The 23,048-nt window shown below is 43.6% G+C and overlaps 1 protein-coding gene across 1 annotated transcript; it reads left to right on the top strand.

Annotated features, from left to right (window-relative positions):
• The first annotated feature begins 1,393 nt into the window (after positions 1 to 1,393).
• LOC115589453 (B-cell scaffold protein with ankyrin repeats-like) lies at positions 1,394 to 22,496 on the top strand. Its single transcript, XM_030430293.1, has 16 exons — positions 1,394 to 1,406; positions 1,710 to 2,105; positions 4,584 to 4,720; positions 4,820 to 4,958; positions 5,070 to 5,212; positions 6,725 to 6,839; positions 7,678 to 7,874; positions 14,509 to 14,572; positions 14,831 to 15,049; positions 17,198 to 17,260; positions 18,380 to 18,528; positions 21,232 to 21,292; positions 21,450 to 21,479; positions 21,719 to 21,795; positions 22,020 to 22,051; positions 22,143 to 22,496. Exons 1-15 carry the CDS (start codon positions 1,394 to 1,396, stop codon positions 22,047 to 22,049), a joined length of 1,833 nt encoding a protein of 610 aa, XP_030286153.1. The 3' UTR covers positions 22,050 to 22,051; positions 22,143 to 22,496.
• The last annotated feature ends 552 nt before the right edge of the window (positions 22,497 to 23,048 follow it).

Genomic DNA, 23,048 nt, shown 5'->3' with positions numbered 1-23,048 from the left:
TGAGTCAGTTGTTTGACAGGTGGGGGCAGTTAATGAAGCCCAGAGTTTCACATTTCTCTCAATGAGGGAGTGTGTGTGTGTGTGTGTGTGTGTGTGTGTGTGTGTGTGCACAGCGGGTCAGAACATCCCACGGCCTTTTATCTCAGCCTGTAGTGGAGACATTCACACCAGATCATTAGTTTAACACGCCTCAGGTTCTGGCGCTCTGCTCTGCAACAATCGCTCTGCAGACTTAATTAAACTCCGGTCAAGTCTGCAGCTCAGGTTCTTCACTTCCTGTCACCTGTTGCCCGCCTGACACCTGACTCTGACCTTTGAGTTTATTATTCGCTGTTTTGTTCGTGTCATTTTGGCAAACTCTGGTTTTTTATTGTTAATGTTTATTGTTCCTCTATATTTTAGTTTCAGGTCTTCCACTGGTGGTTTTAATTCCATACAGATGTATGAGCAACCTGTTATGATAAACATGATTATTAAACGGTAAATTTCTAGTTAATTAAACTTGTTTACTGACTGTGAACTGTTATAAAAATCAGTTGCATCTGAACAACTGAGAAGCGCCTCATAAATAGTTTAAAAAGCATCTTATTGTCCGTTAACAGTTCAATATTTTATTAACTAAAGTTTAATTAACTATAAATGTATTAATGTTTGTTATGACAAAGTGTTACCATTAAACAAAGTTACATATTGAGAAAGTACGGTGGCCCTGAGGGTCAAACACAGTCACATATTGTGTTTCCTGACATGTTGCTGTGTTTTGACCCTCTGGGCCACCGTACACTTCAGAAATGATCCACTAAAAGTTGATTTTCAACCTGAAAAATGTCATAATTACACAGCAGCAACCTTTTTTACATCCAACTGTCTATCTTCAGTTCTCCAGTGAAGGATCGTTCTATAAACATTGGATTTTTATGACTTTTTTAATCATAACTGCTCATCTTACGTACCGGGTCGGGCGGTGCCAGGACTGGCAACATGTTGACATCAAGTCGTGTCCGTGTCCAAATATAGTATAATCTGTTTTGGGACTTTTCCACCACATTAAAATTGAATTAAGTACATTTAATCCCACAGAGTGAATTACATGAAATAACTGCCATTCAGCTTCTGTTGGACACATTTTCATTTTATATTTTCTTGTTTTGTTTTTTGTTCCGGGGTTTTTTTTTTAAAGAATTTAAATCGAGGCTTCTTCCTTATTGCCTGAGTGAATAGTAGACTTAGTGTTCACTTCAATAAATATATATTTAAAAACAGAAGGGTGTCATTTCTCGGTCTACTTTGGCGTAGCAGGAAACTCCCTCTTATCTGAGCTCCTCCTGACAATAGCCGGGCTGTTTTCCATGTCACTGTGAAGTGAGACCGGCAGACAAACACAACTGTAACCATGAGCCAGACAGGTGAGCTGTTTTCTGTTGCTTTGCATTATTTATTCAGTATATTCGTTACAACGTACATTATTTCCGGGCTAATGAAACATGATTAATTGCTTTAATATGGGAGTGTTGCTGATTTATGGCTGTGTAGAAATGCTCAGAGCAACATTTAGGTTGATATTGGAAATATTGGTTTTGGCTGTTTCTTTTCTTCTTGTATGAATAAATCTTTTGCTGCCTTGATGTCTGATTAAACTAGTGGAGATATGATCCTGAATTCACTCGTGTTTATTGGAGATTTTAAAGAAAAGGCCCTTTTCCTTGCAGCTGAGGAGCTGTTAATCATCTATGAGACCGAGGCAGAACAATGGGCCACCTACCTGCATTCAGTCTTCACCGGCCCGATCTCAGAGGCCGGGATCTGCTGCTACGACATCGCCACGGTGTCCAGCCGGCGGGACGACTTCCTCCGGCTGGCCCGGTACACCTGCAAGCTCCTGATCCTTTCCAAGGGCATGCTGGAGGGGATGTGCCAGATGTGGCGCTTCTTCCTGGCCCGTGTTCTGAGTCCGGCGGCTCATGTGGTGGTGCTGCTGTGCGGGGTGGAGAGCCTGACCCCGCTGCTGGAGCTGGTGCCGCTGAACGGCGACGAGTGCCTGCAGATCTCCAGTGAACAAGACGCTCATGAGTACCTGTCCACTGTGACGGACATTGTGAAGAAAGGTATGGCTCGTTTTGATGTTTGTGTGGAGCTTAAATATCCAAACGTCCACCTGGTGACAACTGAAACTGTGTTGTGCTGTAAGGTCAGTTTGTTGATTCAGTCATGAAAACAAAGAGTTTGTTTATTTCGTTTATAAAATTCACTCTGACGATCTTTCTCTTCTCATTAAAACGTCTTCCAAAACTACATAGTGCACCTTTAATTATGATCATAATAAAGAATACATGTTGTGTTATTGGAGTTAGATGGCACTGATTGACCATGATCTGTTTTATAATCAAAAGATAAAGCAATGTAACTCTCAGCCTTCTTAATTAACACATTTAAACGCATGTCAGTAAAGTCAGCCAGTCTCAGGATCCCAGAACACAATCACTGTGTTCCACATCCTTCCTTGAGGAAAACGTCCACGTGGCCTTTCTGTTCCCGCTGCCATGAGCGCGAGGGGAAAAAGAATGCTCATTATTTGTGAGAATGCCGAGCAGCAGCTTGGAAACCTGTTTACTGACTCGTGTGTGCGCTGAAGATTTGACATCCAATATTTTTTTTAGCACCGGCTGCAGAGACGCCATCGGTGCACCTCCTGCATGTCCTCATCTGCCCATCTGACAATTATCCTCCTGCCTCCTTCCCTGTTTTTCCTAATTGCGCTATTTGTATGAAATCATAAAGCGGAGGAAGAGGGCTTGTATTTAAACAGGTGTGTGTGTGCAGGAGGAACATCTCATGCAAATAGCCCCAGTCTTTCCTCTTTGGTTACCGCTGACTACTCATCACGAGCCATGCAAATTCAAGTGCACTCTGCACTCACTTCATTGCACTGATACAGTGAAGTGGTTCAGGCCAGGATCCCACGGACAGTTATATTTTAACCCAGAAGTACCTCCCTATTCACACAGGAGGATGCTGTTTGTTTGTCAGCACGTAGGCGACAGACATGTAGGTGTTTGATGAGCTGCTGTGTATACTATGGAAGAAAGTGCACTTCATGATTGGTTTCTCTAGTAACATGAAAACACAAGACCTCCCGTGTGATTACTTTCTATTTGAATCGCTCTAAATGTCATAAATCAGAGAGTTTTTAATTTAAAGTTAACCTCGTTCAGTTTAAATTATGTTTGATAATGCTGTGCAAAGGGGCTCTTTGGTGGTGGTGCATTGGTGTGCTGAGCTAAAGGTGTGCTAACATGCTCACATTGACAGCGTTAACATGCTAGCAGGTTTAATATAAGCAGGTGTGTTTGTGTTATCGTGCTATAGGAAGGTATGTTAGCACTGTCATTAACTAGTAAATATTAGCATGCTAACAAGCCGAAGTAAGTGAAAAAGGTGACATTACACTTACTTCGGTTTGTTAGCATGCTAATATTTACTAGTTAATGACAGTGCTAACATGCTAGCAGGTATAAGGAAATCTAATTACAATGTTATCGTGCTATAGGAAGGTGTAATGTTCCTTTAGTTTGTTAGCATGCTAATACCTGCAGGTTTATGACAATATACACATGCTAGCAGGATTAAGCAGGTGTGTTTGACATTGTTATGGTGCTATATGGAGTTAATGCCAATGCTAACATGCTAGCAGGTATAAGGAGGTATGTTTGACAATGTTATGCTATAAGAAGGTGTAATGTTACCTTACTTTTTGTTGGTTAGCATGCTAATACTTGCTAGTTAATGGCAATGCTAATGAAGGTATGTTTGCCATGTTTGAAAGTGTAATGTTTTACAATTTTCACCATCTCACTTTTGTTTGTCATCATTACTTGTTAGTTGGTGCACCTGAGGATTCTAGGAATTTAGTTTTGGCGATATGGTGTTGAAGGAAAAGTTCAATCAGTGATGAAAATTCAGTTATTATCTACTTGACCTCATGCTGATCGATGGTTTGTAGTCCACAAAACATTTTTGAAGTTTCACAGCAAAACAGTGTCGCAACATTCTCTTAAACAACTGAAGGAGATGGGGACTCGTTTTAAAGTGTAAAAAAAAACAAAAAACAGAAAGTTTAACATTTCTCCAAACAGCTCGTCCGGTGTAATCCAAGTTTACAGAGGTCACATGCTCAAGAATTTATTTGAAAGATGCTGATAACACGCTTTGGTTTGTTTTCCACTTTTTAAAACACGTCCCCATCCACTTCAGGTTTTTAGGGGAACACTACAATGTAGTTCTGCTGTGAAGCTCCAGATACACCTGACTTTCCATCGGCATGTGGATGAGTAGATAATGGCTGATTTCTGGCCTGGACTCCTACATTTTATAGCACTGTCGTTGCTGATATTTAGACAATTTGGATCCCCAAAGCCAGTACAAGTCAAACTTCAGGGACCATGAATGTCCGTCTTGGCATTTAGTTGGCGACCGACACTGTCATCCCTACAGCTAGCCGCTAGCATGACTAAGAATGCACCTGCGGCATCTGAAACCCATTTTGTAGCCCACTGGTGTATAATTCAGTGTCCCATCTCTCGCAGGTTTGTCGGCCTCAGCAGCAAACGTCAACCCATTGGCACGTAAACCATCAGGATCAGAGCAAAAGGCAGAACAAGTGCAGTCAGCTGGAGCCCACAGATCCAGCACGGTGGTGGTTCCCTCCAGAGTGCCATGCGGGGTGAGACACTCATCTAGTCAGTCGTAAGCCATTTCTTTTTTGCACAAAGCATCCCTTACATTGATTACACTGCAGTTCACTGTGCTGTCTGTTTGGCAGAGCTCGACGGAGGTGTTCATTCTTTTGAGGAACGAGGCGGCTGGCAGCGACGCCGAGGTCGAGTTCACCGGTGAGAATCAGATGCTGAGAGTGAAGCCTGCTCGCTGGAACGAGCGGATCCTGTGTGTCAACGCACCAGGTGAACAAAATAAGAAGAAACAACGAGTGTGTGGTCAACACAATACGAAACACAATGAAATCTGTAGTCTTAAATCTTGACTGTGCAGTTTCCGTATTTGTTTTATTGCAGATTTTCCAGCAGGGAATGTTAAAGTGACTGTATACAGCAACGGAGTGCCGCTGAGCAAGGCACAGCTGCAGTACTACAGCCACATGGAGGAAGTGTCCTGCCTTCTGGCGAGGGCGGTGGACCCCGTGGATTTCATGTGTCAGGTAGAGAATTTAAAAGGCTCTTAGAAATATCCAAATTGTTAGCATTGTTAGCATGCTAGCTGCGTTAAAAACAGAGTGCATTAACGATGCTAGAGGACGCTCGGTGTGTTTATTCCTCATGATGGTGTTTGAGTCTCTAACACCAGGAGGCGTGTTACATTAATTATACAGAGTAAACCACACAAAACAAAACTGAGTGGAAATGAAGTGTAAAATGGGGAATTCCACATTTTTCACACCTAAAGGTTGATCACTAGTCATTAAAAAAGTCATATAGTGTTTTCTGTGGCTACAGAAAATAACCTTTATGATGTCATCTGGGTTTTTTTGGCTTTACATCTAAATGGCTTCATAACACAGTTCTGTAGGGACGACACGTTGTTGTAGGCTAACCAGGAAGTTAGCATTGATTGGATTTTGGAATATCGCCTCCGTTGCAAATACAACTTTATGGTACTTTCAAGTTTTGTTTAGCAAGATAATATCCACAACATTTGTGATATTCGAAGTGTAAATTAAATTGCTAGAAAGTAAAAAGCTAATATTAGCCTATGACTTAAGCTACTTGTTAGCATCTACCATTTTTAGCACTTTATAATTCAATCGTGGGACGTATAATCTCGGGATCTGGGGTTATGACAGGGTTAAAACATGGGTATGGAGTTTTTAAACAAGTAGGGGGAAGTCAAACCAATAAATGTGTTTGAGTTGCATTGTGGGAAATGTAGGCTTGTGTTTTGTTTTTTTTTAGCTCGGCCCATAACAAACCAAAACATGAAGTCTCAATCTCGGCTGCTTGGATTTGGTTTGTTAAGACTAGAAAATGAATTGTAACATGGAGCTATTATTTATATGGAAGTAGCAGTGAATATTCTTTAGAAGTTAAACTTCTAACTTCCAGCAATTACACTATAATAACTCTATCAATCATTCATTTTGTAATGTAGGAAAGTCATTTAAATGCGGTACTATTCTCTCCCCCTTCAATAAAAGTAACTCTTCTGAGGCACTTTGAATGTGTTATATTACTTAGTGACTCATCGTTATGCAACACCAGTTATAGAAAATCGTCAATTGCTGCCCCAAAACACTGCTCATAATTGATCCACTCCGAGCCGTTATAAAGAGGCAGGAAGGGAAGATAAAGTGAATCAGCTCCTCTCTGCTGATGTTTGTGTGCGTCTCCTCTCTGGAAATGAAGAGACGGCCGGTTTCAGCCGTCTTTTGCCCACGAACACTTGATTTGATTAGGGGTCTCTTTTGCTGAGGAGGCAAAGTTGAGCGATGCCAAAAGAAGAATTTGGCAGGAGGATTCGAAAGTGAAAGTCTGCAGTGGCACGACGGGCCTCTGAAGTGTGCGGTTATATTCGAGCTGGCATCTTTATTGTGCCTCTATAGGCTGTAAATTGAAACTTGTATCGAGCAGTTTTTCTTCGCAGCCTCGCCTCAGAAAAATGATTCCAAGATGTCGGTCTGCTTGTGAAGTGAAGTGTCCGTCTCTCTGGGTTCCAGGCTCTCCAGGAGTCCTCTGTGGAGGGGCTGGATCAGAAGCTGTCCTCCATGCTGTTGGAGGGGATGCCCACCGGAGGCTTCCAGGGGCTGCAGTGTGAAAACACACCTAAAGGAGGTAGAGATCACACCGGCCTGCTGTAAACTTGTTTGGGATCTGATTCGGGCTTTTGGGGCTGCAAGACATTCAACAACCTTTACAGAAAAGTTGGAGGAAAATGTTTCTGTCCCTCCTGGAATCATCCAACAAACAAGCACAGAAGTCATTTATATATAAATAATCACATGAAGGGTTTAACTGGTGATTAAGCACTTATATTTTACTACTGAGTGGACTGTCAGAGGTTTACGCTGCCTCTCCTGATCTGATTAATTCAATAGCTATTGTTGTTCCAGGTCATGATTATGGTGCCTTGTTTAAAATAGACACCAGCAGTATTTATACAAGTGCTTTACTGCAACAGTCTGCCCATGTAACTCACTTCCTTCCCTCTGAGCGTGTGTTCACGCAGCAGTGTGATTGAACACACTCCCCACAGTCGGAATGTGTTCCTGTTGCATGATGCACATTATCCACCGTGACAAGAAAGCCCTCTATTACTTCTCGGCTCATTATGTGGCAGATTGATGACTTCATCAGCCGCTGAGATTGATCCTTAACTCGGCTAAAAAGGGCACAGGGAAATGTTTCCATGACAAAGAGGTCAATAAGTGCCTCCAAGCTGTCTTTCCTCCACTCTCCTGATTGCGTTCGATTGCTCACGTTGCATCGGGTCTACTTCAGGTTGTCACCTGTAAAGGAAGTAATGTAAGTGGTGCGATCTCTGCTGTCACGGAGAATTATGAGCACAAACGCACAGCTGTTCATTTTCAGGCCTTTACGAGACTTAGTCGATTTTTGAAAAATGTTTTTTTCTCATTCCAACCTGATCAAAACTGCCAATTATCCCCATCAGAGCTCCATCATGCAGATGTACCGTCGCTCCTCCACTTCGCTGCCCAATATGGATTCACGAGCGTCTCCAGCCTGCTGCTACAGTGTCCAGGTGCTGAGCGGGCGCTGCGCACCGCCAACCGCCACGGGCAGACGCCCACCGAGATCGCCAAGAGTCACGGCCACGCAGAGCTTCACGTCTTACTGAGGGAAACACTGGTAACCACTTCATATTCACTCCCTCCATCCACTCCTTCTTTTCACCTCGCTGCAGCTGGAACTCATCTGTGCTTCAGAATATTGCTCTGGCTTTATTGACCCCTCGTACACTGACGACCTTTCTCAAAATGCCAATCTCTGATGACGGCGTCTTCATGTCCAGTGATTTGTGAGCTAATTAAAACCACCCAACGACATTATTCGTCCGTCTGGTGGTGGCTGGGTGTAATGTCAGCTGAATGGATTTCCCCAGCTGTCAAACCAAACGCCAACACTCAGGAACGCTCTTACTTACACCAGGACGGTGTTAGGACTGTGAGCGAGCGGCGTGTTATCAATAATGAACCGAGTGGAGCGGATGGGAAGGTGGAGAGCAGGGAGGATGACCTGTGTGTCCTCCTAACCAGCGTCTCTTCACCCAGCTCATCCTGACAGCGTTTGGCCTGCGAGGTTCCTAATGGAAACACCCCCACAGAGATCAGTACGCCCGTGTTCGTCCATGCATGCACAACAGCTCACAGCGTAGGTCGTCTGCATACAGTCAGACAATTAGCGCAGCGCCTAATGACGAGGTTTTCCTGGCGTAATGGCTGCCATTATCCCGTGTTAATATGAAGAGGCTCTCTTCCCGCTCAGCCTCCCGACTCTCCGCGCCGCTACAGTCACACCGCTGCAATCCACATTTTAACAGACCTCTTCCGTGCATGCATATCCCTTAATTTAATACACCTGGAGGACACTAGCATAATTTCATTAGCCGGTAAGAACATCATCATCATGAAAGAGACATGATGCACCCAGTGTCGCAGGTCGAAAACACCACGTCATCTCTGCAGATACTCACCAAATATTACAGGTGCACACAGTGAAAGACACAAATGAATATATTTGCAGTCGCTCTGATCCCGCCTGCATATATTTGACTTGAGCGACGCTACAAAGAGTCATCTGTGTAAAGACGACAGTGTTTCTGGAGACAGTTGTCCTCGGCTGTCGTCGCTCCTGCTGAGTACAAGTTCCTCCCGACGTCCTGATGAGATGATAATACGATCTCAGGAATATTTATCCTTCCATCAATGAATAAACAAGCCGCTCTGAGACACTGTTTGAAGCTAGAAAGGTGGCAGGGTCCGACAAATATAAACAAAGTAAAACGCTGTGAAATTGTTTGTTTCAGGATGGGAAGCTTGAGTCTTGTTCTGCTGCGTTCGAGGCTGCAAGTCGTCTAAACGTCTGACAGATGATCGTCTCACAGCTTCCTGATTGATTAGCAGCTGTAAAGACTATAAACACTTTAATCTGGAGGAACGTCGGATCATATCTCAAGCTGCAACGATCAGCTTCCATCAGACTACAGCTAATGTTAGCATTAACCCACATTCTACAACGTTACTGCGTGATACAATAATGTTTTGATACGAAAGGTTGGGAAAGGTGTAAATTAACTCAGAAATACCAGAAAATGGCCACCGTGTGAACGAGGTCTATGTGAGGTTATTTGCAAGTTTATTGCTCGGCCAAAACTAACTTCCTGGAGTCCGGTCATCACTGAGAAGTTGCCAGGCAGCCGAGGGAGACTCCAGGAAGTCTGCGGTCCCGGCCAGGAAATAGTCTGGCATGAAAATCCCGTAAAACAGCAACAAAAATGTTCTTTCTGTACAGATTATGCAAACCAGATATAAGTTCATACATCACTGATTAATGTTGTATCAAATAACATTAATCAGTGATGTATTCTCTGATTTAGCTCTCAGCAAGAAAGCAAGTACACTAGTTAGCCCAACTTTATAAATACAGCCAAGCAAATAGGCTCATAATCTTAATGTGAGTGTAAAGTGATATTAAAAAACAAACAAGCCAACAAACTACTGGGATCAAAGATGCTCATTTCTCATTACGCCACTATCCCTCCACACCAGAGATCCTTGATTGATAGCTAATTTTAGAAGATAGGAGCGTGTAAGCTCGTCCTAAAACCTAAAACAGCAAGTGAACCGCTCTCTCTTCTTACTCACTCACTTACAGGCGTTTTAGGATTATTTTCTCTTAACTTCCAGGAATAAGATCAGATTATTATTTCTGATGCTTTAATATGAAAGCAGATGTATAAACTATTGCTGAGTTAGGGCATTGTATGCTTGAGCTCATCATAACTTCTGGATATACACTCTGAACCTGCAAGGTAACGAGTAACGATACCATGAAAAGAAAAGGTGTTGCAGTTATAAGTGCCTCGGGAATGTAAAAGGTACGTTGTGTTATGTAATGGAAATACTCAGAATTACACCAAAATACAAAACCTGAGTAAATGAAACTGAATCTCCAAACCTGGAAAAATCAAATCAAATTAAGCTCGACACTACGTCTTTTTGTGATTGGGTAAACTGATCCTTTAAATCTGTGAATGTGTCACATCTCTGTGAGACACACAGCAGCGTGACGCTCCTTCATTCATGCAGTGTTCTCGGCTGTTATCTCTCGTCTTCCCTCGCTGTGCTAACAACTCTCAACTTTGTCTGATTGCTCAGATGGATCAACCTATAGAGGATTCCCCCCTCAGGGGAAATTTAGACACTCCAGCAGCTGTTGCAAATGTATTTATCCCCCTAGCAACACGGCTAATTGAGAGCGACTGCAGATGGAGCGAGGTTTGATCAGACTGCTCTCACGAGTCAAAGTGCTCGCTGTGACAATGCACAGAGCGAGCCGGGCCGACGGGGGAGCGTGGAGTCCAACAGAGGTCGGCCCACCGGGACCTCCACAAACCTACATGCAACTGAACAGACTGACTCAACACTCAAGTTTTCTGGAAGGGTAATTAAAATGCAGCGTGACAGAAACGTGCACGTGCAGCAGAGAATGAGGGGTGGGGTTTGTTCCTGCTCCTTTTAACGCAAAGCAGTTTCATTAACTCATCTGCAGCGTTTCTCCCCACCTCTAATTAATCAGCCCATGATGCATCAGTGGGCCGGGCGTCAGGGCGGCAGCACTCTGTCAATAAATCCGAGACGGATGGGTCCCCTGCTTCATACACAGGCTGAATCACTCACAGGGCCTGCGTCAGATCCACTAGTCTGCCCTGGCACCGCACTTCTTTGTTAATTAGCTGTGAACTGCTCCAGAGGGGAAAGCTGAATTATTCAGGGAGAGCAGAACGAGAATACAAATATAGAAAATGCTCCGCAGTTAGCCGCGATGTTTATGTCCTCACGCGGCAGTATTGTGCCTGCTCATGGTAATTACCAACACAAACACACGCATTGTCCTTATTTAATATTTTAATACTGGGTCACACATTTGGCTGAGTGTCACTTGGCATTTAGATGGACTCTGCGCTCCGACCAAGATTTGACTGCGTGCTCTCAGATGCAGAGCACAGCTCGATAAACACAAATGAGGCTGACGCCGTACGGTCCGCGGAGACTACAAAGAGTATTTATGTGCTGTGTTGGACAGAAGCACACTCCTATCCAAATGCAGGACAACCAAATTAGGGGAGATCCTGCAGCCGAGCCCAGGGATTTGTTGATCGGCCTGGCCTTACTTTGCATGTCATGTTTAGTTGGTCGGTAACGTTATAATCATTAGCCACACACTCCTATTTGATTATCATTTGAATGATACGGCCGTCCTCCTTGCTTACATCCTTCAGCCTACACATCAGAGATAGCAGTGTTAGTGCAGACCAGGCTGCAAAACATGGATGATGCTTCTGAAAGTGTCGCCAATGTGGAGGTGCAAAAAGAAGTCTGATTGTATATGAGCTTATGAGAAAACTACCGTATTTCTCACTTGATTTATTACCTCATTAAACAGTTTCCTACTGATTTTACAGTCTCGATCTCTAGTTTCAAGAGCGCGGCTACCTTGTTATTGACGAGTTGCTGCACGGTGTGTCCTCGGGTTCTTAATCTGATCCAATCAGGTTACAGGTGAGGCAATGCCCATCCTACCCAGCTCCGCCATCTTGTCCAAATTCAGGATACAAAACGGCAGCACACAAACCAATGGGTGGTAACCAGCTGGGTTTGGACCTGATCCAGACTGATTTATAACTATTGGGTGGATTAAAGATGTGCACAGATATTCATGGTCTCCAGAAGACACAGCCTGCAGAATGACTTCTCATCGTCTGCCACCAACTCAGCAATGCATCTGATATCATGCTGCTACTCAGCCGATCAAATCTGTGCATTCGGACCAGCACCAGCGCCTCGAGTCAGCAAGCGAGACACACTCAGATGAGAAGTGAGTCAGAGAAGAGGTATGTCACATGGCTCGCTGTGAAACAAAAAGAGAGCAGAGTGGACAACGAAAACAGCTTTTAATCAAGAATGGACTCATATGTTCCGAGGCCGCGGTGATTATTATAAGCGGGGATGTGAAGCGCCTTCGCTTTTTAGTCTCTCAAGCAAACACTCAAATCCAGAGCACAGATAACAGAGGCAGCTTTCTCCGTTATGGAACATTATTAAAGCTAAATATCGTTCCAGGCTCACCAGAGAGCAAGATAAGTTGTTGACTACATACACGCTGATACAACCACCAAGCCAGGTGTTATTACAGTGACATGGTAAAACTATTCGTGAGGAGCAATGCTAACATAACACCTGCACTATACCATTAGCATGTTGGCATTTAGCTCAAAGCCCACTGGTTTAAAGATATATTCTAAAACAGTTTTACTACAACGAGACTGCTTTACTGTACATTAGCTTCAAGCTAATTCAGGTCAGCACTCATTGACTTCAGCACTCACCAGACTCCAGTTTCTCTGAGCAGCTCCGGTCCAGAACAGAATCCAGTGTGAGTCCGGGTGTTCGCTCTGCACCGACTCTGTCTGCAGCGTTCAGCACCTGAGCAGCAGATATGCCACCTGGTTACACCTGAGACTGTACACACAACACAAGTTACATATTGTGTGTTTCAGTCCGTCCTCACAGTGATTCTTCTAATAGCAGCCAGAAAACTCTGAAGATAACACTTTCCAGAGTAAATATAGTTTTACAGAAGCGTTGCTTTGGCTGCTGAGCGGACCACTTCTTATTTTTCCCCAGCCAAAAAATAAGTTGGACAGATTTTATCTGCCCGGCACCAAAGTGACGGGTTCAGTGTTACACTCTGCAATCTGCCGTGCTTCAAACACTCTTATCCTGAAACCGCTGCGCCTAAAGACAGCCGGCGTGCTGGCACTAAGAGCCGAGACCAGCCAGCCTGCGAATTGACCATTTCAACCGCTGAAAACAGATTTACACTCCTTATCCTGTTCTGGATTTACTTGAGATTTTTCTCCCTTTAACAAAACCAGTGCCTGCTGTGTTGTCTGAAGCGCTGCTGCCGGGGGGGGGGAGTGCATTCGTCTGGAGCTCGCGCAGCTTCAGACATCTGTAGAATGATTTAGCATTTGCGGTTGGTAAATAAATACCCCCTCCCCTGTCCAGAAGCTACCTCTGAAAATACCACACGGCGCTGGAGCACAGCATCCGACTATTATAATTCAATGTTCAAGCTGTGGTGGTAATTAACCCGTCCTTTCTACCTGTTGGGCCTGTTATGAACCTCCACTGTTAAGTAATGCATTCATGGCAGCCAATAAGTAATTTGCAGTACTAGGAACAGTGTAATATTGTAATTGAGTCATGAGTGGCTGTGTTGCTTGGAAACTGCACACAGAGCGTGGCGGGTTATATGGAGGATATCTTGATCAAAGTGAGATGTATCTGACGCAGCGAGCAGAGATTTGTGTTTTTTTGTTGTTGTTGAATTCAGAATTAAATGAGTCTGTTGTTGTTGTTGATAATCTGTTTGGATGCAGCACACGCAGCAGTTTTAAGAGCAAACCCGAAAATCTTTTACCAGCAATTTCCCCCTTTTACCTTCTGGTTTCTCTGTCAGGAAGCAGCTTTTCACTGGAAGTTATTTCAGTATTAATGACACAGCGCTTCAGTTCTCCATCAGAAGTTGAAAAAGTGACTATAAATTAAGATCTGCTTCTCAATCTAACCGCAGACGCAGTCTAAACATCAACTCGAGGGTCTCGGATTGCTCACTAAATGATATGTTTGGACTGAAAGGGGAAGATTGTCTGATTTCATAATTACCCTGATCATACCCCCGTCTGTCCCTCAGCGTGCTATTAGCAAACAGGAAAAAACTGCTTTCCCTTACAGCACACCTCTCTAATTCCTGTTATCACCCTGAAATCGCTTCTCCTTCTTCTTCTTCTTTTTTTTTGTGAAGTCCTAACACATGCAGCGAGAAGCCTCATTAAGTAATCTGGACATTTGTCACCTCTGACTTGAAAAACACTGAATATTAAAGCAGGACATGGAGGCAGATATCAGCCTATAGAGTGTGACAGCGGTTAGTGGATAGTCATCTTTGGGCTCCATCGTCGTGTCTTTGGAAGGAGGATACAGGTGAGAAAACGAAGTGTCAGGTGTGAGAGAGCCAGCCGAGATTCACATTCTGACAGAAAACACAAAAACGAAACAAAAAGAACTGGAAGAACATTCTCACGTGGCAACAACAGATTAGACATTTCCTCCTCTTGTATTCAAATGTGCCTCTGCTGAGCTGTTCCTTTGTGATTTGGCTGGAGCATAAAATGCACCTCTTTGCTCTGTTATTGCAGAATATGTTCAGCTCCGGCGAGGACAATGGTGATGCCAGCGTGTACGAAATGATGTGCACCGCAGGTGAGTGAGGGACTGATGGGAAGTGGAAGGAGGACAAAGGGAAGCCGGTAATGGAACTGTTTTGTTGTTGTGTTTTTTTTCCTTCCCCCGGCACATCATTACGCCGGGTTGCTGTTCATTTCCGACCACTGAATATTTTCCCCTCGCTGATGGGCACACCATGTAGCGTCGCCTCCGATTAGCTGTGAAATGACAGTATGCAGAAGTTCATCATGCAGACACTCAAGCAATAGTACAGTAAACACTTCTGTGCATTAGGGACTCCCAGCACCACAGACGCACAGAGAGAGCCAGGAGGAGGAGAGGATGGAGAGGTGGAGGATGAGGATATCTACGCTCCTCTGGGGGTGAATGATGAATACGACTCCATCCAAAGCTCAGCAAAAGCAGTGGCAATTGCCAACCGCCCACCTGCACCCACACCTCGGCCTGAGAGCACCCAGGTGAAACAGGACAAAACCCCTTACATCGCTAAAGGTAACCTCTCACTCTGCCGTCGCATCCTTTCTTCCAAAACAAAAAGAAACATGATGGAGCTGGAGTTGTGTTCAGCGTGTGAAGGGGAGTTTGGGGGAGATCGTGTGGGAGGGAGGAAGTGCCTGGAATGTGCATTGCCATTGTCAGTGGAGTGCTGCTGAACAGAGCTGAGAGTCTTTTTGATTTTTTTTTTGCGACACAGTTTGTTTTGATCCCATAAACCACAAGAACACGGTCGCGCCCGCTGCAACACAAACAAAGAGTGGAGAGCGTGCACGCCCTGACTCTTCAATATCAGCCGCGTGAATATTTCATGACGATGAAACATCCAAAAGTGACTGGTATTATTAAGGCTTATAAATCATTAAACCGGCTGCGACTCCTCTGTTTCATCTTGCGAACATGCATCCACAATTAATTGCCATGGCCACAGATAGTATTACACTCAGAACACACACGAGTGACTCTCGCTGTGCAACAGGCTGCACCCTCTCCCCCATCACGCAGCTTTTATTGAGCCCGCTCGTATCCAGTAAGCCAACTCTCTGCCCAATGGGACTTACAAAGCAAAAACAAACAAAACAAAGAAAGAAAATTGAGTGAACTCCCTGCATCCCCTCTGTAACAGAGAGGGAACTACCGAGCTGCCATCTGCAACCAATCTTGGCCAGACCAAGGCCAAGTCAGCCAGAATAAGTCATTACACATGTTTTCCATCGTCCTTGTCCCCAGAGCGCACGAGAGAAAAAGGAGAGGGATTTTGAGGTTTCCATCTATTGAGACAGTGGAGCTTCAAACCACACAAGGATCACATTTTGCTGCTCACTCCCACTGCCGCAGTGAAAGATGTGAGAGGAGAGATGAGGCTTGGTGGAGGATTAGGCGAGGAGCCAGTTATTGGAGACCAGCGCACAAGTGGAAATAATGAGGAGTTTTCTCTTTTGTTAGCGGCAATGTCTCCAGCTCAATGGGACTGAAACGCTATGAAATGTGATTGAAATCCAATCCTGCAGAGTGGAATTACTGGGCGTGCAAACTACACGGGGAGCAATGTACACACTCCAAAGTAATAGCTGCAGTCACGTGACAGATCCACCGCGGTCCTCCACTCACAGTTTCACTCAGGACAGAGCCGTAAAGCCCGGCCTGTGTTATTATGAGCGAGAGAGAGGAGGCTGTGTTTGAACATGAAGTGGAAAAGAGAGACGCTGTCACGGAGGAAGAAGCAGTCAGAGGTGGGATTATCTCGCAGGGTGTGGATGTTGAATTCTAATCCAGCGTCGGTCGGTCACTCAGCCACAGCTCCAGCAGCCAAACAGTGCAGCCTTTCATTCTGAGCGCTCGCCACCAAACCAACAGCATCATCCAGGGGCGTCTGATTCAACCCACAGCTCAGTGTGTGTGTGTGTGTGTGTGTGTGTGTGTGGGACTCTGAGAGCAGATTTAAGCTCCGGGATAATAAATCTGCAGTCTTGTTTTTTCAAAGTCATCGATAGTATTTTTCTGAACCGTTAACAGGAGTATTTATTTTGTTTTTCACGCTGGTTATTCAGATTAAGATCTCCACAGGTTGGCTGTAAGTTGAGGGTGTGGCGCCATCTTGTGGAAGAATTGTCAAAATGCAGGAGATCAGATGAGGAAAATGATATATAATATTGCTTATTAACTACATATTATATTTAATTTATTATAAAATACAGAGTTGTCCTTTAAGGTCAGTTTGTCATTCAGTTTATTCAGTCAAACACAAAGAGAGTTTGTTTATTTGGTTTGTTTAGGTGCAAAAGACTTTTCTCTACTGATTAAAACATTTATTTCATCTTGATCTATAATAATACATCATAATTGATTTGTTGATCATACTGTGTGTTGTTAGCATTGTTAATTAGCTCCACCTGTTAAATAAAGGTGCTCAAAAGTCCCACATGACTTAAAAGAGACATATTGTGCTCATTTTCAGGTTTGTACGTTTATTTTATTTACTGTTAGAATAGATTTACATTCAGCTCTCTCATACTGTCCAGTGCTGCATCACTGTATACTGCATAAATATACATTATAAAGCAAAAAGTACACTTTATGTCAGGCGTACGTACGTGTAAACTAAGAGAGTGTGTGATGTTGCAGTACGCTGCTCTGTGTTCACAGTGTTCCAGAAGAAGAAGACGCCTCAGGGTGACACTGATCTGTATTCACTTCCTACTAAACAAGGTGAGTTTTCTCTTTTTCTCTGTGACATGAGCCCCACTGAAGAAGATACATCACTTCATGTCACATTTGAGATGTTGAACTAGAACTCACAAGAGGCTGACGTATCCTACATATGACTTTTAGACCCAGGAATGGATAAACCCTCAAAAACACTGAATAGTCCACCTCGTTCCATCACAAGAGGTAGATTCTGTGACTTTGTAAGATCATTTGTTGGGCATTTATGGATATTCTTCTTCTATTAATCTTCATTAGACATGTGGGGAAGAGAAGCAGTCTCCTGACCCGGGTCTTTCTCGGCATATTAAAGGAGCACTGTGGAGTTTTGGAGAAGAAGTTAAAACTCAGCGTTTTGATATTTACAATATTAACGATGTAATAAAACAAACACAGCAGAATAAATATGTCAGTAATAAAACGTGGGACAGACCGGCCATTTAACTCCTCTTTCACCGTCTTCAATAATTCATATGACTTTAAAACCTGCAGGCTGTATTTTCTTTACTTTTAACAGCAGGACTTTTACAGCGCCAATGATTTTTGCTGACTTCCCTTTTTACGATGACCTGCTGGGTGTGAAAAAAGTTCTCCAATAATTTGTGTTTTGTTGAGTTGATTAAAACTGTAGCGATCAATGTGGGGAGACAAGTCGTCGCAGCGGTAACGGGCACACCAGCAGTAAAAAATAAAGAATCTTAAATGGAATAAAAAGAGCAGGTAGGACGTTTAAACACATTTCTGTGCCAGGAGACGAAATTAAAGTGTGAAGGAGAGAAAGAGCTGCTACACGGAGCACCTACAGAGATACAAAGCCATTTTTCTGCTGCGCCTCACTGCTGGTGACACTGAGTGACAGATCGAAACATCATCACAGTCACCCAGAAAATTACTTACCACCATCACCTCATGACATTACAGATGTGAGGGCTGAAATCACATCACCAGCCAGTCCCCTCTCTGACTGCCATCTGGAGCCGGTTTCCTGCCCTGTCTTTTCTTATTTCTGTCACTCCAAACAGGAGCCAGCAGTCATTTTGTGTTTTCCACTCCTTAGTCAGATTTTTCCAATTTCCCCGAAGCAGCATATTTTTGTTTTAATGCAGCTGTCGTTGGTTGCAGCACGCGGGCGGGAAGACAGCATCTCCTCCACCTATGACAGCTTCGTGCCCAACCAGGTTCCCGGGCTTCCGCAGAGGACGAAGGCCGGATCGCTCGCCGTGAACGGCGCCCCGGAGCGGGTTCAGAAGGGCGCGGACGCCGTCCAGCAGGTAGGACCGTCGCACGCTGTGACCACATACATAAACCTATCACCATCTGTTGCTCATGCCATGCCAACCTGCAAAACAGAGCTACTCAGAATAAAGACTGAAGGTACAAGAAAGCGTGTCATGAAAGCTCTGAAGGGCCCAACTCACAGGTGAGATTCTTCACAGTGAAGGGAAAGTGTGATTGTGATTGTGGGTGGTGTGGCACATTTTCAGAACCGATAAGAGATTGTAGGCTGCTTTTAATCTGGAGGTGGAGCAGGTTGTCCACCAACTGGAAGGTTGGGAGTTTGATCCCCGGCCCAACAGTCTGAATGTCGAAGCGTCTTGTTGATGCTCCCGGTGGCTCGTCCATCAGTGTGTGATGATGAACGGTTATTGCTCCTAATGAGCAGGTGGTGCCTCGCGTGGTAGCGTCTGCCACCAGAATATGAATGTGTGGTGGATGCTGACTCTGAGTGGTCAGTCGGGCTGTAGAAGTGCTGTATAAAAGCAGTCCATTAATGCACCCATTTCCTATATCAGCCGATGACTCAAGTGTGGGTTTTCCAACCTTTCATGATTTATTGATGGAAGCTTTGGCTCGGGACTTCCTGAGCTGTAAAGTTGTTCATTGGCTTTTAAGCTGTTCTGTGGAAACAACACCAACAAATCAAGGTTAACTTGAGTGAATAACTTTTCTAACTACTCTACATGGACAGGGCCTGATGATTACAATGAAAACTATATTTTACGATTTGCATGGGAGCTAAATTAAATATGCAAACTTTCTTACCATCAACCAAAGTTTTACTTTTGTCCCCCATGTGTCTTTGTACGTTTTAGAGAGTTTTAAGCTTAGTCTGACGCAGCACTTCTCCGAGAAGATTCCTTTCTTGTTTCCGTCATCAGTTCATGTTTCTGAACGCATGTGTGCTAATGTTGGAGAGGCAAGACTCTCGAGTCACGAAGAAATCCAAAGTCCAGCAGCATTAAACAACTTAAACAAACCATCACCAGGCTTGTAGAAGCGGCTGTCAAAGATCGGGAAGGTCTGAATTTTCACATCATGTTACAATCCGCTCATATATAGCCACTAAAAAAGTAACATGGAGCCTCTTTAAAGAAGGAGCTTGTAAAATATGAGCAGAAACAACAGTGTTGGCATCGTGTCAGAAACATCTGTGTACTGTGATGCAGAGAGGTTTACTGTGGTTAGCATGCTAACCAGATAGCTCCACCCCGTCCTGTCTCGTTATAACACTTTGAACCACAAGAGGCGAGTTTCAGCTGAGAGACGGACAAATGTGAGTGGCAGTCTACAACTTCTGAATTCAGATTCTCTCTTTTACTAAGATGAACTTAAAGCTGCAGTCTGGAGTTTTGACTTAGTCAGATTTTGTGAATGATACAGCTCCCAGATCAGTTCTTCTTCCTCTCTGCCTTCTAAGCTCCTCCCACAGAGGAGGCACGAGCAGGCTTGTAACCACGGTAACAGAGGACGCCAGATAACCAAGATGGCGCATTCAAAAAAACAACAACAACAACAAAACCCCATATTCTTCTATTTCTGACCAATACAACTAAATTACAGTGACGAGTGCTTCATGCAGATCACTGCAGATATCCAGAGTAACAAACAGTATTCCTCACGTGGCGGTGGGCGGAGCTACCAGGTAATCATCACCAGGTGCAACATGTTCACCATGCTGCCTTTCTGAAGCATGAGTAACATTATTTCTCTAAACCAGTTCAACCACTTCAGAGCTCCTGAACACAAACTAAAATTATTATTACATGCCCGCTCACCTGAAACACACTTCTGCTAACCAGTAGCTATAAAGACAAAGCTAAACACTGGAGTTAGCATACAAGCTAACACGCTACATTTAGCAGCAGGCTACGTAGCTCGACTGCAACATCATATGACGATATGTGTTACTGCCAGTATTACTGTAACCGCCGCCATCTTATCCTTGTGGTTAAAACAGAATGAAACATATATGAAGCAGGTGTTCTTACCTGTCCAGCAGAAAAGTCCTGACAGATCCTGCAGCTCCTCCACCTCTGAAATGACGCTCTGATATTTATCCTTGTTTTCTCTCTGGCTCGGTCCAGTTCTTTGTTTTTACTCTGCTTTTCTTCTTCAGTCTTCTTATTTCTTCTGTTTGACAGGCGATGGTGGGACATGTTTCTGCTCTGTTGTTGTTGTCTGTTCTCCTCCATTGTTTACAGTTTGCACCAGTTTGAGTTTGCGCAGCCCCACTCCCCACACATGATTGACACTTCTCATACACGCCTCCTGGCTCTGATTGGTTGTGTTGATCCGGTAGCGGTGGATATTTGCAGATCAAATTACAGCCACTGGGTGGAGCCACAGACAGCTGACCTGTATCTGATTCTACTGTCAGATCATAACGACAATTTTAGTAAACTAACAAAAGACAGTTACAGACTTTAAAGGGTTGTGAAACAATTGCACAGCCTTATGTGGAAGAAGCAGTAGCAAATGTTATTTTCTAAAATATAACTTTGTATATTATCTATAATTGATGTTATACATTACAGTTTCAGGTTGTTTAGTGGACTGGAATCTAATCCTCTAATCTACTCCTTTTATATTTCTGCAGAAACATAACACAGATAATTTATAGAAATCTCATACTTTGTAAACAAATGGATTCTTTGTGTATGTTCGTATTAAAGCACTGATCTTTGTCTCTGCAGGAGAAGTCGAGTCAGAGAACCAGAACCATCAGCAGCAGAGAGGATGACGACAGCGTCTACGGTAAATATTCCTCCAGCCTGGATGTGCAGCTTAAACTTTCCTCAGGAGCTTCAACATAAAGACAAATAACACACAGCACAGGACTGAGTAGCCACCTTATAAATGACTGTTTCAAACTGTAACTGTAAATGACTTGGAAACGTTTCTCTCCCCGCAGATAAAATCAACATCGTCCATCACACGCCAAGTGAGTCTTTAAAAACGTATCTCTTATCTCTCAGTGAGTGCAGAGAAATCCTGTGTTTGCATGTCTTTGTAGTTCCCCAGTCCTGCATGCAGAGGTGGAGTTAATCCCTGGGCAGGTGTTATTTAATCCAATCCCTCTGATGTGGCGAGTTTCAGTTGCACTAAACGGAAGTCTTTTATTTTTTCTTTTACCGAACAATTCTGTCGTTCAGCTGTGCCTGTTGGATGATTTCCCTCCAGGTGTGTCGGTGAATGAGAGTCGGAGAGGAGGCCAGGCGGTGGAGTCGGACGTTTACAGCAAGCCACTTAGAGGACATGTAAGTTCACCCACTCTGAGGTTAGCATGTGTTAGAGGTGCAGTGTGAAGTTATGGGAATAAATATTTCTGAGTTTGTGTTATTACCTCGATAATCTTGTAAATATGAATGTTGTGAGTGTGAATTTCTTCTCCAGCACTACACTGTGCAGCTTTAATATTCAGTTTGCATGATTCTGCATGTTATTGGACAGGTGATAAATGTTCCTCTGAATTGTTTTGCAGTCAAAATTATCGAAGGCGGACAAACGGTGAAGGTGAGAATAAAAAGGATATCTTAAATCTTCTGACACTTCATTTTTAAACGCCTTAAATTCATCAATCATGTGTCATTTTTCATATTCACAGGCTCCGTCACTCAACAAAGACTTTATACTTCTACTCTTCTAATCACATCAGTTTTACTCTGTTTAAGTACATAATATGTAAATACATAATAAGTAATTTTAATATGATATTATTATGTGTATTTCAAAGTGATAAGAAATGAATTTTCACATATTTGCTTTTGTTTGTTCAGCTCTGATTGTTTTCCTTTAAGATACTGAAGTCATTTCTGGTTTAATGAAAAAGTATTCTCATATATAACGTTCCATTTGTGTAACTTCACAATTTACAGTTTCAGTATGATTTCTATCTAATTTTGTAAAACATCTCTGTGTCTGAAAATTAAACAGGACAAATAAAGACTTTCTCTTCAAACACTGCCATCAGATTCATTCATAAATCTGGAGGTAAATCATCTGGAAGGTTAAAATGGAACGTGTAATAGGTTTTCACGGTGTTCCAGGAAAAAGGCAATCGATTTCCCAGCCAGTCTCGTCCTGACGAACACTTTCACATCCTCGCCTCTAGAGGGCGCTCCGTCTCTAAATATATCCATCACACTCATTGTGTGGAGCAACCAGAGACATCTGGTGGGCCCAGAAGCACCTGCTGACCTCCTGATGGCTGCAGGACGAGCTATGGAGAGGAAAAAATGTATCTATATATGTTTATGAATGTAAATGGAAGGTAAAAATAGTCGTGCAGCAGGTGAGAACACGAGGTCGCAGGCAGGAAGCGCCTTTAATCTCTGCCGGCATCAGCCAAGACGTGTCAGGATTAATCTACAGAGGGAGAATATCTGACATGAAGCTGGAGAATTATTACAGTTTAGCTCACTGGATTGAAGGTACACGTCTATATTGTGATGCTGTGACAGCCAATCAGAGCGACGTTAAAGCTCGGAGGTTAATGTTCCTGGAAAGTCGC

This window comes from Sparus aurata, chromosome 10, assembly GCF_900880675.1.
Source record: "Sparus aurata chromosome 10, fSpaAur1.1, whole genome shotgun sequence".
Classification (NCBI taxonomy): Eukaryota; Metazoa; Chordata; class Actinopteri; order Spariformes; family Sparidae; genus Sparus; species Sparus aurata.
This window is presented reverse-complemented; position numbering and strand designations above follow the sequence as displayed.